Genomic DNA, 16,115 nt, shown 5'->3' with positions numbered 1-16,115 from the left:
ACCATGTTTGGTTACTCCATATCTGCACCCAGTGAGGCTCTTTATGTGCCTTTGTGTCACTGCTGCAATAACAGACCTGCTTCTTGATGTCTTACACTAAAAAGGAAGTTTTTTGCAAGTGTAGACAATGACAGCAATGGGTACCGAGCATGGAAATAGTACGATGATTTTGTATCTGTAGTATATATGAACTGAAAGAGATATATTATTTTTAGAGAAGTTTTTAATCTTCTTGCTAGATTTGGCACATCAAGCAGCTGCTTGTGAAATCTCATACTGAGTACTGTTTGTGCCCATGCAGACTTAGATTAAGCTGTTCTTCTATTCTTGAGTGTTTCTCATTCTGACAAAGAAAATCTATTAGTTGACATGACCAAACTTTTAGCTTTCTTGTATATTGTTAGTGGTGACATTTGCAGTGAAAAGTAACTAAGTATATTTACTCAAGTACTGTACTTAAGTACAATTTTGTGGCATTTGTACTTTACTTGAGTATTTCCATTTAATGCCACATTATACTTCTACTCCACTACAATTCAGATGGCAATGTCGTATTTTATTACTCACATTTATCTGTCAGTTATTTTTCAGATAAAGATTTTACATAAAGAAAACACAAGTTTATAAAACAGAATTCATCGTTTAAGATTAAACTAGTGGTTCCCAATGTTTGAGGCTTGTTACAAAACAGGAGTCTCGAGTTGGAGCCCTTTGTCACATTTTAGTTCCACAAAAGAGACATTTTTCCTCTAAACTTTATATTTATTTTTAATTATTTTATTATTGTTGGGAGGCCTTAAGAAGTAAAACTCTCCAAAATTTCACAACAAAAGCAAAGATAGGAGAAAAAAACGGAAAACAAATTTGTATATCAGAACTTAATTTTTCTTCTTTCCTACCATAGTAATCATATTCATCTTCAGATTTATCTGGCGAGCCTTTGGAGGGGCCCCTGACCCCTAGGTTGGGAATCACTGGACTAAACTAGCTAATTCTAGTACTTCTACTTTTGATACTTTACGTACATTTCGCTGACAATACTTCTGTACTTTTATTTAGTAAGATTTTAAAATGCAGGACTTTTACTTGTAATGGAGTATTTTTACAATGTAGTATTGATACATTTATTTAAGTAAAAGATCGGAGAATTCTTCCACCACCAGACATTTGTGACAAGGCTTGGTTTTGCAGGCACACTCATTATATGTGTAACAAAGGTCCAGACCTACTAAATATCTGTGCTATTAGGCAATTGAGGTTTGAAAAATTATTATTAACCATGTGCACACACAGATTTACAATTGCATATCAAAATACAAAGCATACCAAGGTGCCAAATTTACACTTTAGCATGTTACAGATGTAGTTTGACCACAAACTAAGTGGACTTCTGTTATCCTTCCAAATGTCTGTCAGCTCTTCACCTGTAGGCCCCGGGGTCATTCAAATGGATGGTACAAGAACAATGTGATAGCCGTGTGTCCAGCACTGTCTGTGCTGCTAACAGAGCAGAGCCTGCTGGGACACCACACATGCTTACCACAAACAGAAAACATCTATGACGCCAACACTGGTAGCCTCTGGACTCCCAGATATCATCAGAGTGATAGAATAAAACATATGTGTGTGTATTACAGTAAGTCACCCTCTGATAAAGATTATCATATGTGCTGGAAAACGTTGGATGTGTTGCCACCAACACTGTCGGAGAAAAACAGGTTTCACCGCATGATTCATCCTTCCTGTGAAGAAGCTGTTTGGATAAGGTGATGAAAAACAGAAACCAAGGAAGTAGCCGGTCAGTAGATGAGCACATTTATGATTTACAAGCCCCCACATCTAATAAAGTACACTTAATACCTGTCCTAGTTTTTGTTTTTGTACCAGTTCAGTGATTATATTAATGATCATGCACAGCACTGAAGTCCCAAATAGGCTGTATGTTCTAACGAGGGTTGCCTCTGCAGCCAAATCCTGATCTAGCTTATTCCTCTGTGCTATAGGCCTCCATCGTTGTCCAAAAACTATTCAAAACACATCAGTGAGCCACTTGATCGCACTGGTAGACGTTCCATTATTACCATGAACGTGGCCACTGTAGTTAGTGCTACATACACCATCAAATGAAATATTTACTCCTGTTTGAGTAATGTTTGATAAAAACTACAATGCCCAGCTGTTTTAGAAAATTACTAAGCCTTTAAAAAAATGTATGAATGTAATTTGTGACCTGTTTTAAAAGATTTACATCTTCATTAGGAGCCGCTTTGAAGTCCGAAGGAAAGAGACAGATTTAACATATTATTGGTTTTGGTCTTTTTTAGAAACATTTTGAATAACATTAGCCTTATCTTTTGAACTTTTACTGAAGATGTAACCTCATTGCAGTAGCATGTAGCTAGTTTTCATTTGGTAATTGCAGTTTATCAAAAACTACCACTCTCATAACTCTAGAGATGTCATATTATTTGGAAAACTTGAAAAATACAGAATATCCGCATTCTATCTTCAACTAAAACGCTCCTCCCTGTCCTTAATTCATCCCTGCTGTCTGCACATCTGCTGAATCACACTCAACTCCCCACAGGTCGCGTCACACTAGTCCTTCACAACATTTCAACAGCTGATGTAGTGTTTTTTATAGCTGCTTTTAAAACCATACCCATGCCCTATCTATTATTTTATCCCTTACCCCTGTTTGACAGATGATTATTGTTTAACTTGTCTTCTTAAATTTATCCCAACAGTCAGTTGTTAAAACCAATAATTACTGTAACTACACTAAAATCAGAAAAAATGTGTACAAAATTGAACAAAAGATAAGTCAGGTGATCACAGGTTACTTTTATTTTCTACTAAAATACATGTTTCATGCAGATTTTGTCACTTTCCACAACAGTCAACAAAAACACAATGAAACTAAGTGTAGAATCCTCTCGAGGCATTTTGCCTCACAGTAGGCAAAGATGGTTGTTAAAGTCGCTCAGTACACGGTTTTGTGTGTGCAAATTCCAAGTGGCTTTAAAATGGTGAGTCTTCATCTGCTGTTACATGCTTTAATTTGATAACTAACAGCCAGCCAATCATACCTGGTCATACTCCTGCACTTAAAGAATAATGATTGGGGTGAAAAGCCTGCTCAGAAATCATGCTAAATGCGCCTGAAAACACAAAGTAAATAAGTAAATAACATAATAAAGTGAAATATTGCTTTTGAAATGAAAGTAATAGTAATCAGTGTACAGTACAAAGTAGCTTGCAGAAAGTATCTCTGTATTAATCCATCTACTCATAGTACAGTTTGGTTGGTCTCTTCATTGATTAGCTGGATGTAACAAGTAAAACGTAAATGTTTATCTTTTCTGTCCAGTTTTGTGGCCCCCACTGTGACCTACAGAAAAGGCAGCGCACTGACAGGCTGTGGCACAGCTTAAGTTTAAACAGTGGAGTAGAAGGCATATGTGAATCAGAGTATACTAAATGTAAAGGAGAGGCTGAGCATGGAGGAAACTCTACGCTCTACTTTACAAGGCCTGCTATGATCTTCATATGAAAATAAAGAGGTAGGCAAATTCTCTCCACTGCTCAGAAAATACTGACAGTTTAATAAGATGCAGAAATGGGTATGAAGTACTTGTCAAACATGCTACACACAAAGCCTGTTTTAACGACCACAGTCCAGCACAGCATGCTTGAAATCAGCCAGCCAACCAATATAAAATAGTTTCCTTCCTTATACAGCTGGTTGCATATTAATACTATTAAGACTTGAATTACTTTTTCGTGTAAACAAGGAGACAAAAAAAACACACAACTCATACATGCATTATCATCTCCAGAATGTAGAACGACAGTAAACACAGACAGATGTTACTGCACAGCATATTTAGTGGCTTTTGCTTGGATCTTTAGGTTGCGGGCGAATGTTAGAGAGCTTTGTTAATACAGAAAAAAATTCAACGCAACCACAATTCAACGCATCTTCTTTTCTTTCTTACTGCCCGTCTGCATGACATCATTAAGGGTAAACGACATGAACGCAATCTGCTCAAGTTCACTTTCTTTGCCGCACTCCACCAGGCACGAAAACTGATCCTTGTCTCCGTTATAGGCCAGGTCTGAGTAGCCACTGGGTCCCCTGTGGATGATCCTGGGCCTGTCCCATCCTGATGAGTGCAGGGGGGATCGGTTCAAATACACGCCCATGTCCCTTCTACTAGACTTGTTAGTTGGGTGGATGAAGAGGAGCCAGGTTTGTGTGTCTGGAGACAAGAGCGATGTGCCACACGCTTTGCTTTCAGTGTCATCATTCGGGACAAATTCAGGAGCAGGAAAGCCAATGATGCTGCCTTGACAGCCTGAAGGTGGCTCGACAAGCTCTGGAGCACTGTGGGGTTTGTCAAAATACACACCGCTGTTTTCACTCAGGGCCTCACATCTGTGGCCTCCAGCGTTACGAGCATTGCAGTAAAGATGACTCCTGCCCTCGTGGTCTATGATCTCTGCCATTTCACATTCACATGACTTTTTTCTAAGCATCTTGCCTATATGCCATGTCTGGCCAAAGTCCTCACTATATACTGACAGTGCACGTGGGTAGACCGTAAAAGGAATGGGGAAGGAACAGCATCTGTAAGGGACATAATAGGTGTACGCTGGGATGATCAATCTGCCGTTCTCCAGCTGAACACCGTGGCCTGGACCCACAGCGAATGTGGCCCACTTATGGATAGTTTCGCCAATCACACTTTCTGTTAAGTCTTTCGCTTGACTCCAGGTTTGCCCATCATCGCTGCTGCTAACACAGCAAAGACGCGCCTTGTTCTTACCTGTGATGATCTGCCTGAGCTCTGTGGTGTTTCCCCAGATACAGATGAAAAATAAAAACAGCGTTTTGCTGTTTTTTTCATACACAGGGCAAGGATTCATAGTGCGGTGGTTTGGTAGACATGCTGTTGACAGCTCCTGACTGGACGACCACTAGAAAAACATGACAAAAGACAACTATTAAAATGATGAGCACAGGTAATGTTGACAGTTATCAGTATCACAGCAAAGGCTAATCTGCTGCTTATTGCGTGTGAATAATAACCTGAACAGATCCATCATCTTTCAACGTTCCTCTTCTCATAACAAGAATTTTGGCATCGTGGTCACAGGGTGAGGATCTTTTCTCTGCAAAGGCGAGGAAGGTATGACTGTGTCTCAGATAAATGAGAGCAGGAATTCTGTATGTAATCCCACTTGGCTCTTTTTCAAACAAAGTTGTTTTGACCGGTTCCTCTCCGCTGCCACTCTTTGATGGTGTGTTTCCCATGGTGGATCAGGGTTCCTGTTAATAGAAAATGTAACAAATGTATGACAAGTCTTAGCTTGTTTTTTGTCTTGTTATAACAATCTACAAAGCACAGAGTCACAGGAAGAGTTCACACTCCAGCAGCTCCTCACAGACACATTTGACTGCATTGTTACAAAGAGCATCTAACGTATACTGTGCGTGCATAAGAAAAGCCTTACCTTCAGTTGTCACTCTTCACATTTGTCACCCTTGATCTTTGCGTGAACGGCATTATACCGTATTATTTCACGCCACACCAGGAACCTCTGATGTTCACGAAACTGATGCTATGGGTTCATCAGGAAAGATGACGGAACTGAAGCGAGACACACAGTCACACTCACTTCCGTGTTCGCTTAGACGCGTCTTGACTAATCTACACGTGGGCTTTAACTGCCTGCGTCAGCTTGAGCTCCAGAGATGCAGTTTGGTTAAGCGTTTCTCATTTTATTGTGCTAGCACAATATCATAATGACACATACACATACACATACAAAGTAGCTACTAACTGTTAGGGGACAGGAGTAATCAAAAACATACAGTGACACCGGAATGCAGCGTCACGCGTGCGCACTGTGGTCAATTCCGATTAGAAGCTAGCTAGCTAAACATTTTAAACCATTGATAACGAACACGGGTCGAACGTAAATTCGTTTTGATAAGTATTTGGATACCTTGTGTTATATATGGAGAACCTGCTGCATCTTCGTCATAATAGATATTTAATGACTTAAAGTACAGTTTACTGGCTAGGCGGATTATTATCTTATCATTGAATTCTATCTTTGATTAGCTATGCTCGCGGGTTTCTTCCGCCTTTGCCTGTAAAGAAAACACCCATGTTTACTCCTTACCGCCCCCCGCTGGACGGGAGGAGCAGCGCTCGTCATACATGATGTTGCTAGGATACAGCTACAGTGTAGCTCAAGATCACATAGCGATATTGTAGCAAGTAGTTTTGCCAGTTCAGTTCGTGAAAAAAGCGTAATCAGCACTGGAACAAAAAGTTGTTTCGTGATAAATGGATCACACAAGCAAACAAGATGACTGCAGCTTCCTATAAACTTGATGATGGACAGAACTATCCCACCAAATGTTTCCCAGCCCGGACATTACTCCGCCGAAGAAAAGAAGGTGGGTTGAATTAGATTAGCGTATTAAAAAAACCCCATTAAAAATAAACTTTTAGCATGTTAAGGCACTTATACTACATTGTTATTAAGTAAAATGGCTACAATTAACAATTTTATTCTTTAACAATTAGCCTGGTGATTATTTCATTACAATACATCCTTTTGACCCCAAAGCTATTCATAAATGTAAATGTTTGGTAATATTAGTTGTCATCAATTCATTTTCTGTCAATTGAGCAATCATTTAATCTACTGGAAGAATATTAGTTTGTCTTAAGGGAGACAAAGTTCAGGCCGAAGCTAATGATTACTTTTTTTTAAATCATGGGATACTATTAAATCAGGCAGAAAGTAATAAACTATGAGATTACTAAGATATGAAACTGCACAGACATTTAAATCATGAAGGATCTCTATCTAGGCAAATGATACAATTCAGTAAATATTTGATCCAGGACATTAGTCTGCAGTAAGTATGTGATGTGATATAAACAATATGCATTCTTTACTTTGCTGATAGTTTGTACAGTAATGCACATGCACTTCACTGTAGAGTTGAAACGTTGAACAGTTGATCGACAGAAAATTAATCGTCAACTGTTTTGATAATCACTTAATTGTTTGAAACATTAATCAAGCAAAAATGCCAAATATTCTTTTTTTTCCAGCTTCTCAAATGTGATGATGTGCTGGTTTTCTCTGTTTTATATCATTGTAAATTGAATATCTTTGGGTTTCGGACTGCTGGTCAGACAGAACAAGTAATTTGATTGTCAATTGTTAGTGGCAGCCCTAATAGCCTGTTTACATTTGTAAATCTGCAAACAATAACTGCTGACATTATTTTACTCAGTGTGACTTTCCTTGTAGGCGCTGGTCATTGGCTTGTGGCTTATAGAAAGGCAGAGGAGCAGAAATACAGGAATGTGCATAGAAGAATAAAAGAGACTTGTGAGAACAGGGGAGCTGATACTCCTCATGGTAACACATTAGATGGACTTTTCCTGGTAAGGCACTGAAATCTACTTTTGTGAGAATTGCTTATTTGACAAAAGATGGCAAGATCAGTCCGCCTGCTGGTGACCCCAAACAATTACAGTTTTCACTTGTCTCTTGCAGCTCCAGTTACATTGTGTTGATAAGCCGTCTGAGCTCTGCTCTGTTGACATCAGTGAGCAGAAACTGAACTCTGTAAGAATCACTTTTCACATTTCACATTTTAAAATGATTTGGCAGTCTGTTAGTGAAAACTGGGTAAAGCCTTTTTCCTTACTGTGCACAGGTCAAGTCAGAGGACCTCAAGGTGTTTTGCAATGTAGCTTACATCGATGCATCTATTAACTCCCTCTCTTTAGGTGATTATTCGTATATATCACGCAGATTTACCTTCAATTACATTTTGTGCCTCTTGCTAAAAAAGGCGCGGGTTTCAGAAAATGTCCGTTGTGTTTCTTCAGGGTCTTTCAGCAGTTTTGTGTCATTAAGAGAACTCAATCTGTCGTTAAACGGGCTTTGCAGCATGACGTTTCATGCTGCTGACTTTCCTCATCTCGAGGTAAGACGACTGGCTTTGACATACTCATTTTATTACTATTTTTAATATTGTCTATTTGGATTATTAACATGCCACAGGAGTGATATACAACCTGACATGACTTTTTTAGTCCTAACAGGAACTTGAAAGCCTTTTATTTCCATCCAAAGTGTTCTCTTCTTCTCCCTTTGTTCATTTTTCAGCTTCTTTCATGTCTGCTACTCTTTCATAATGGAATTGATATTAACTGGTAACAAACAAAGAAACCATGTACTGCCAACTTAAGTTGTGTTTCTCCATTGATGCCTACATTATGCCTTTTAAAAAATAGAATTTCAGTATTTGTACCTGTGTGATGTTTGAACAAAGTTGCTGAGGGTAAAGTTCATAATGAATTCATGCTATAGCGGGGCAGAGCAGCAGCTAATCTAGAGAATTAATAAGTGTGTAATATCGATAATATTTCGAATCGCAGTATCTCAGGCTTGCACTCTAATGGGTGCTTGTAGCAGTAACTCCTCTTCTTTTTCTATTTCCTCTTCGTGATGTGGTTACGTTTATCTAAATAATTCATTTAAATCCTCACAGGTTTTGGATTTGTCCTACAACAGTTTGTCAGATGACGATATTGTTTCCATCGGTCGGCTTCCACGTCTAAAAGTCCTTCATCTGACAGGAAATCAGCTTCGTCATCTTCCTCCTAATCTGGGATCGTCCAGCCATGATGCCGCTCAACTGTTAGTACCTTATTTTCCATGAAGCAGCAATATAAGAGTGACTAGGTACATGATCAGACAACTTGCCGTGTCAGCTCAGATGAGTTTGCGTTAAAGCCCATAAATGTGCTCTTCTTTGCTAATAGTTTTATCCTTTTGTCTTTCTACTTTGATGTAAACTTATTTAAAAAATCACCGCAAATTAATCCACTTCTCTTCTAACAGTATTTGTGCATTTGTTCTGAGAAAAATAGCAAAAACACAAGTAGATAATAGATTAAATCAGTGAATTTGGCTTTTTCACCACACAAGTCCATTCTGTCAAGTACTGCTTTGTGTAATGGCTGCTTTGCCAGTGAGACGGTGGCAAAAAGCCTACTTTCCATATAAAAGTTATTACAAAAAACTTTGATATGAGTCATGGAGAAGCTGGCAGATTGAAAGAGCAAAATGCAAATTCATTCTCTAACTACAGTCTGACGCTGCCTGCAGTCTGCTTCTTACAGCTGTTACTGCAGAAAATATCTTTGATTGATAAAACAATATCTTTCTGACAAAACATTACCATGCTTTGGTAATATGGTTACGGTTCATGAGTAAGAACGAATAGTAATGTATTCAAAGTTCTTTAACCAATAACGATGTTTTATAGTTTTATAGTCATCTTTCAAATCAGGTCAGTCATCATTTGGTACGCCAACTCACCATGTATCAGTCCTGCTTCATGCATGCATCAGTATACTTAATCAGTACATTGGTGTGATTTCACAATATAACAGTTACAGAGAAAGGCCACAAAGTCAAGATGCATTCGAAACAGTTTTTAAAATTGACCAAGAGGTGGTGCACAAGTGTTCCAAATTCACACCTCCTGATTCTGGTGAAGCAAATGTACTGACATTCAATACACCTGCTCTATAGCCAGGTATATAGAGTCGAGCAGAAAATGGCGTGCACACATACTGTATATAGTATGTTACTCTAACTTTATGGATTGAACTGCATTATGAGATGCGTTCAGTATTCATCAGTATGGATTTTATGTTGTTGGTGAATTTGCTGTATTTCTTTTCTTTTTTTGTCTAGGCCAGCTGAAGAAGAAGGAGACACACAGTTTAAAGCTCTTGAAGTCCTGATGCTTGACGACAACAAACTGTCCTCTGGAGTCTTCAACAGTCTTACAAACCTTAAGAGGTTATGATGTGGTTTGAAGTTCGCTATACAAAACAACATATTACTTAAGGCAGACTTGTATATCACAAAAACTTTAATTTTCAATTACAGGCTAAAGTATTTAAACCTACAGGGGAACCGCATTTCTGAAATACCATATTTGCAACTGACGGGCTGTTCAAACCCTTTGCAGACTTCTACTGAAGAGCAAGCTGAAGAAGAGGGACTTGGTAAATGTTCAGTAAATAACTTAACAATGGACCCTGCATGCCAGAGTTTCCTCAACATCCACAGTAAAATAGTGATTTAGTCATTTTTATCCCCTCAATCCAGCAAACACTGAGCCAAATCCTAACACTGATGAACATTTCAAGAGAATCTCACAGGTAATTCATTCTGCAGTCAGTGTTTGAGATGTAACATCACTGTGTTTCTACAGCTCATATTTTAAATCTCTGTATTAAACTTGTGTGCGGCCTGCATCGGTCACCCTAGTTCTTTCCCACGGAAAACTGGGACGAGTACTGCAAAGGATCCAGTTTGCCACTACCAGAGCTTCAGTTCCTCAGTTTAGCTGACAACAAGGTGTGTTGAATAATATGTACAAATAAATCAACCATGGCCCTTTTGGAAAACGAGCTGACATGTCTCATCAGTGTGTTGTCATCAGATTGCAGAGGAAGAAGCACTGATGGCTGTCGCTCTTTTTCCAATGCTGCAAGAAGTCGATATTCACTCCAACCCTCTGGCCACACAGAGAAGTGGTAACCCTTCTCTCGTCTCCTATAAGAGGCCATTTTGAAAGCTTGGCTCTGAATTGTCAATGCTGAAACGGCCTTCATGCCTTTGTTTGAACACAGGAGACCCTCCCTTACTGACCTATTACCTTCAAGAGAGACTGGGGATAACAGTAAAGCGTAAGAAGACACAGGAAGCTGTGAAGCTCCCACTGAAGGTGTCCACTGAGCCAAAATGGAAGGTCGGAGGTGTTCTCCATGTTAATGTCTGATCATGACCCTCCAGATTTCACTATATGAAAGGTTTATTTATTTATTTGTTTATTTTTGTATTGCAGGTGGAAGAAAGAATCCCAAAGGTGTCAAAGAAGCCACTGCTGAGGGATGCACCTCGTCCTGCTCAAGTTGAGAAAAGTGAGGTGACTGTCGGGAGAACATCAGAATCCCTCCAAGAAGATACAGAGCACTTCTTTGTTACTCAGGTATGTACATGTCCAGTTTTTGTGATTTTCATATTCCTACTCTCGGTTAGGAAATATAAACTCTATAACCTTTGGTTTTATATATGCTTTTCAGAAATACATGGTGCATAAGTGCCTACGCAGTTTCTTCGTCTCAACATTTCAAATAATTTTCTCTCTTTACTGAATGTTGTTTCATTTTCAGGCAACAGATGTTCCTGAGTATGAGTTTGATCTTCAAGCTGATGAGAAGGAAACTGCAGAGAGAAACAAGGACGATGCCATTCCTGAAAGATTCACATGCTACGAAATGTTGATGGATGCAAAACCAAACCCTGATGTGGTGGAGCCTGTTGGTGAGGACAGTGGCTTCACCTTCCTCAAGCCCTTAAAAAGTTTGGCTATACAATCACCCCATAGTGAAGGGGGATATTCATGTTGGGTTTTTTTTCTTTCAACAGGAATTCAAACAGCTGTTCGGATGCTGGAACACACACTGAAGAATCTTAACGTCTACAGAGACTCGAAACCAAAACTTGATAGCATCCAGACACCATACAGAGAAAGAAAGAAAAGGGTTTGTTTGTTTTCACACTCAATATTACGGTCAATTGATAATAAATCTAGCAAGAACTGTAAAGAACAAGAAAAATGTTATACCCCTATGACTTAAAAAAACAACAACTGTTTCAATCTGTCCACAGATTAAGGAACTTCCACCTTTGAAACCAATGAAGCAGCCACTTGAAAGGGTTGATGAAATGATCAAGGAAATCAAAGAGAGTACAGCCATAAGAGAAGTCTCCTTAAGTATGTACATTTCTGATACAATGATGGTCAGCTACCTTTCATGGCCTTTCGTTATACAACACTATGTTTTCTGTACAGGCAGTGCCATGCACAGCACGGGCGTTAGCAGGCAAGAATATACGGAAGCTCTATCGCTGCTGAGGGATATGAAGACAAAGTACAAGATGGTCCATAAGAAAACAATGGAACAAGCAGCTGGCATTGAGTCTGAGAGAAACACCAACCAAAACGGAGCTGAACCTCCACCTGTGCAGATGCCCTAATACAAACTCAAGTGCTTAGCTAAACTGTGACTTTCTTCTCGTCTTCAGTAACACTTTGTTGATGTTGGAATACATTTAGTGTGAGAACAACTGATGCGAAAACCATGGGTGGCGTCTGCTGAAATGACTGTGTTTCTGTGTGTTCCAATCAGTATGTCTGATTATTACGGTGACAAGGATAGATGATGGTCTTGAGCAGCTGCACCACCACTGCTATGACCAGAATTAATCCAGCATGCATGCATAGTATGCATCAACTGTGGGTCTCTAGCTGTAACAATAAAATGTTGACTGGGTCTTCTGCTGGGGAGAGCAAGTTTAAACGGTTTGTGTACATTTGCATCTTTTCAGTCTAAAAAGAGGTTTCAGTGTTTCCTGTCTCTATAAGCATCTCCTTGAACACCCCAGCCTGTAGTTACTAGTGATGTGTTTAATTCCAATATTAGGCAACAGGCTGTGATAATTAGTGAAGAAGATGTGGACTCCAGCACACATCCTGTAAGCCTCCACTCTGCTGAAGTGTCCTGGGGCAATAAAGCAACGCCGCTATATATGCAACTGCTCTGACTTCCTTCACTGATTTAACTTTTCACCTTCTGACCAGTGAAGAAAGACAACAGAATTGTGTAGATGAATAAAATATCAAAACAAAATCCACAACGCGCCCTGTGGTAACTGAAAATATAAGTGTTGTTTATGCATATTTTGGGGCAATAACCTCTAGAAATGTAAACTTTGCATTAGCAAAGCTGTCAACCTTGGAATAGATGCTACCTCGCTACTCAGGTACAAAACAAGACTTCTGGCTACGAGTGTTACTTTAGAACGACAGTGATTAAGTTACTAGTTAGAGCCTGCAGTGATGTGAAAATATTGTACACTGTTTAGTTGATCAGAATGGACAGGGTATACATTTGTTGACAAGGTGGACTTTTTCAACCAACGAATAGTAGGCTAAAGCTGAGGATGTGGTTTGCTGCCATGTAAAATGTTTAACACTTTAAAATCAGCTAGAGAGCATTTATACTGCAAAGTGGTAGGTAATAGGTTTGATAGACCATTGTCTAATATCTTCTGGTGTGTTGAGTCTAGTGTACCACTTATAGGTCTTAGATAAAACAATGTGATGAATTCAGTATTATCCTTTAGTAAAGCCAGCTGTGATCATTTGTACTGGGCAGTATTTGGTGGAGCAGTAGGTGTTCGTGATTTTAAACAGACCTCTGCAGTTCCATATGATTTACAGTCCACATTCTTAAACACGTACATGAAAATGACTTATAACACCATGTCAACACATGTCACATTTGACATTCCTACAAGCTTACAATGGATGCTTTTTCATTTCATGGTCCGTTTTTGTTGCTCATCCCCTTTTCGAGTTCATGGTCTTGTCCTTCATATGATTTCAATTATTTCTCTTCAGAGCAGCTTGCAGATGTGGAATGCACTTTCAGCCCAGGTGGAATAAATCAATAGGTACTCTGAAGATATTTCATGGGATTCTACTTTCCATTCATGTGTGGATGTTTCCCTGCTTCTGTTTGTATTGAACTGATGTACTGATAATTAATATATGTATTGCAAACAGTATGCACAGTGCTTTTCGTATACAGCCAGCGGATACTTTATGGTTACTGCATCTAGTACGTTATCATTCTATGACATGTGTTTCACATTTTCATTCATTTATTTTCTGAATATTTTGAAATACATTATATTATCATAATATATATTACATTATTTCAAAAACATTTGCAAAGCTTTCTTGAGTTATGATCTAAATTATTATAACCAAAATTTAAAAATGCTTTTAATGAAACAGACCCGACTGAGAGCAGTAACTTTGTTGTCCTTGAAAATCAGTTATTAAGATACCTAAAAGGACAGCTTATCCTACACATGGTAGGATGCTCAATATATGAGCAAAGAGCTGTCAACAATGTATTGTTATAGTCACAAAAATCTCAAATATTAGAAATTTGAAGTTACAACACCATATGCAGTTTAACTATATGTCGGTGTGGTTTTATTTAACAATGAAAAGTGTAAAGAGTGTGCTCTGTTAAATTATTTCATGTTTTGAAAACAATCAGTAGTTTCCTGATCTGCGCTATCAGGCAAACACCTGGCCTTCCGTCTGAAGGTCTGGTTGGGGTCTTTCCATCTCTAGCGGTATATTTGATGGTAATGAGGAGACTGTGCCAAATGGCAGAGATTTGACACAATGCAGAAATACTATTTTCCAGTCCACTGGAGCTCAGCTCCACTCAGCAGAGCTTGTCTGTGTTGCAAATATATACCACAGTATTAAACACCACAGCTGCTATAAACGTCTGACGCTCAGTGTGATTTAAATATATGAAAATTCAGAGAAAATTCTCTTCAGAGTCGCTGTTACTGTTTTTTTCCACTGTTTTTTGAGGATTTGTTGTTGCTTTCAGTAACATTATGAAGTTTGTTCTTCAGCCAGTGAGTCCCGGCATGAATTTTGCCTGACCAGAATGTTGTTACAAAGTAATTCTGAAGTGATAATGATTAGTCCTTCAAGCATTTACGGTTGCATAAGTGCAGTGTGTCATGCTGGAATTCTGTGATGTTGGGGGGAAAAAATGGACATGTACTATTGTGCAAGAGGTTGTTATAAACATTAGTTTTAGTTTTGGCAATTTGTTTGGTGAACAAATGTTCACAAGATGGTGAAGTGTTTGTTCCAACTATTATAAACCTACCAAAACCTGCCTCGGCCTTTACTGCCAGATTTACACTTTCCAGACCATTTTGTATGCAATATCAATCGATCAGTCATTTGGTTAAATAATTAATTAATCAAACAAATGAAATTAGTTCCAATATTGCATTACCTTTTTAGTGCAGGCATCAAATCCCCTCACCACTACCTTTCTCTTCAATCCTAAAAGAAGAACAGGAGAAACGTCAGAAGGGTAAAAACAAAAGCAATGAACAAGATTCCCTTTTGAGTCTGATCAGGTGATCAGTGCGTAGTCAAAGTGATTCATGTTTGAATGTGTCAGCACACTTTAGAATTTACACTGTGAGAAGAAGTTGCTTTATATAGATAAACATATCAGCTACTACTTCTGAAAATTTAGGTAATCAAGTTACATAAATCAAGTTTGATTTATTTTGAGTACAGCACATCAACACTGTCAGTAAATAAAAACATCACCATGAAATACCATCAAACTGTTAAAGGGGTACTCCAGTGATTTTGTATTGCACCTCCATAAAGTTGGGGGACTCACATGAGACATATTACAAAAAAAATGATCAAAATGTAGCAGAAGAAGCAGCAAAGGCTGAGATATCCTGACTTTTAGTCACTATGGTTCAAGCTCCAAAAACACTTCCCATTATGCAACTTGATAGCTTCTTTCATAGAGAGGCGAAGTCCCTCCCCTTCCACTGTCCCCCATGGGACATTATTTCGGAAGAAATATGTACGGTAGTCAGTGGCGAGAGATAAATAATTTTTTTGATCCTGCTTGAATTGTGCCATGAATTACACATATGATGTTTTTCAATTCAAAAGATAATTTTGCATGTCAAAAAAGTCTCAGTTTGTTGTAAAACTGTTAAAGTATAAGAATGAAAATCCGTGATTAGAAAGACTACACACCCAAACATTGTGCAAGTGGTGTCATGACTTTCTCTCTCCAAAAATGTTTTGTCTCTCGCCATTGACTACAGTACATATTTTTTCCAAAATAAGGTCCCATCATGGTCCACCGCCTCTCTATTAGAACCTCCCTGTCCCTGTCAGACTTCAGAGCCACGCAGGACATTATACAACCGTTTTCACAGTCAGTTGTACTCCTTGTGGCGAATTAACTGGACTTGATGTGTAAAATCGGTGGAGTACTCCTTTAAGATTTTTTGTTAATCTTACTTTATTATCCAAGTTAATTCCCATTTCTAATTGTATATTA

At 38.6% G+C, this 16,115-nt stretch overlaps 2 protein-coding genes across 5 annotated transcripts; one reads left to right on the top strand and one right to left on the bottom strand.

Moving 5' to 3' along the window:
- Positions 1–2,824: 2,824 nt before the first annotated feature.
- Positions 2,825–6,143, bottom strand: neu3.1 (sialidase 3 (membrane sialidase), tandem duplicate 1). Of its 2 annotated transcripts, XM_044223007.1 has the most exons (4): positions 6,013–6,143; positions 5,518–5,654; positions 5,093–5,332; positions 2,825–4,980 (listed from the first exon to the last, which is right to left on the bottom strand). In XM_044223007.1, the coding sequence occupies exons 3-4, from the start codon at positions 5,315–5,317 to the stop codon at positions 3,973–3,975; spliced, it is 1,233 nt and encodes a 410-aa protein (XP_044078942.1). In that variant the 5' UTR covers positions 5,318–5,332; positions 5,518–5,654; positions 6,013–6,143; the 3' UTR covers positions 2,825–3,972. The 2 variants fall into 2 exon arrangements, with proteins under 2 accessions (XP_044078942.1, XP_044078941.1); XM_044223006.1 differs by lacking the exon at positions 6,013–6,143 and having other exon boundaries at positions 5,518–5,671.
- An 82-nt stretch (positions 6,144–6,225) lies between these two features.
- On the top strand, positions 6,226–12,818 carry xrra1 (X-ray radiation resistance associated 1). Of its 3 annotated transcripts, none has more exons than XM_044223003.1 (17): positions 6,226–6,472; positions 7,342–7,478; positions 7,591–7,662; positions 7,754–7,826; positions 7,929–8,026; positions 8,594–8,742; positions 9,808–9,915; positions 10,006–10,124; positions 10,228–10,280; positions 10,390–10,479; positions 10,565–10,658; positions 10,755–10,873; positions 10,970–11,113; positions 11,298–11,448; positions 11,554–11,669; positions 11,797–11,902; positions 11,981–12,818. In XM_044223003.1, the coding sequence occupies exons 1-17, from the start codon at positions 6,382–6,384 to the stop codon at positions 12,163–12,165; spliced, it is 1,905 nt and encodes a 634-aa protein (XP_044078938.1). In that variant the 5' UTR covers positions 6,226–6,381; the 3' UTR covers positions 12,166–12,818. The 3 variants fall into 3 exon arrangements, with proteins under 3 accessions (XP_044078938.1, XP_044078939.1, XP_044078940.1); XM_044223004.1 differs by having other exon boundaries at positions 6,282–6,472; positions 7,325–7,478; XM_044223005.1 differs by lacking the exons at positions 6,226–6,472; positions 7,342–7,478; positions 7,754–7,826 and having other exon boundaries at positions 7,618–7,662.
- The last annotated feature ends 3,297 nt before the right edge of the window (positions 12,819–16,115 follow it).

Source organism: Siniperca chuatsi, linkage group LG14 (genome assembly GCF_020085105.1).
Source record: "Siniperca chuatsi isolate FFG_IHB_CAS linkage group LG14, ASM2008510v1, whole genome shotgun sequence".
Lineage (NCBI taxonomy): Eukaryota > Metazoa > Chordata > Actinopteri > Centrarchiformes > Sinipercidae > Siniperca > Siniperca chuatsi.
The sequence above is the reverse complement of the archived record's forward strand: the minus strand, read 5'-3'. Positions and strand labels throughout refer to the sequence as shown.

Coding starts and splice junctions, on each gene's coding strand:
- neu3.1 (XM_044223007.1), bottom strand. CDS start 5,317: ATGGGAAACACACCATCAAAGAGTGGCAGCGGAGAGGAACCGGTCAAA. Junction 4,981..5,092: donor AAGATGATGGATCTGTTCAG/GTTATTATTCAC, acceptor ATGTTTTTCTAG/TGGTCGTCCAGTCAGGAGCT.
- xrra1 (XM_044223003.1), top strand. CDS start 6,382: ATGACTGCAGCTTCCTATAAACTTGATGATGGACAGAACTATCCCACC. Junction 7,827..7,928: donor TATTAACTCCCTCTCTTTAG/GTGATTATTCGT, acceptor GTGTTTCTTCAG/GGTCTTTCAGCAGTTTTGTG. Junction 9,916..10,005: donor AGTCTTACAAACCTTAAGAG/GTTATGATGTGG, acceptor TTTCAATTACAG/GCTAAAGTATTTAAACCTAC.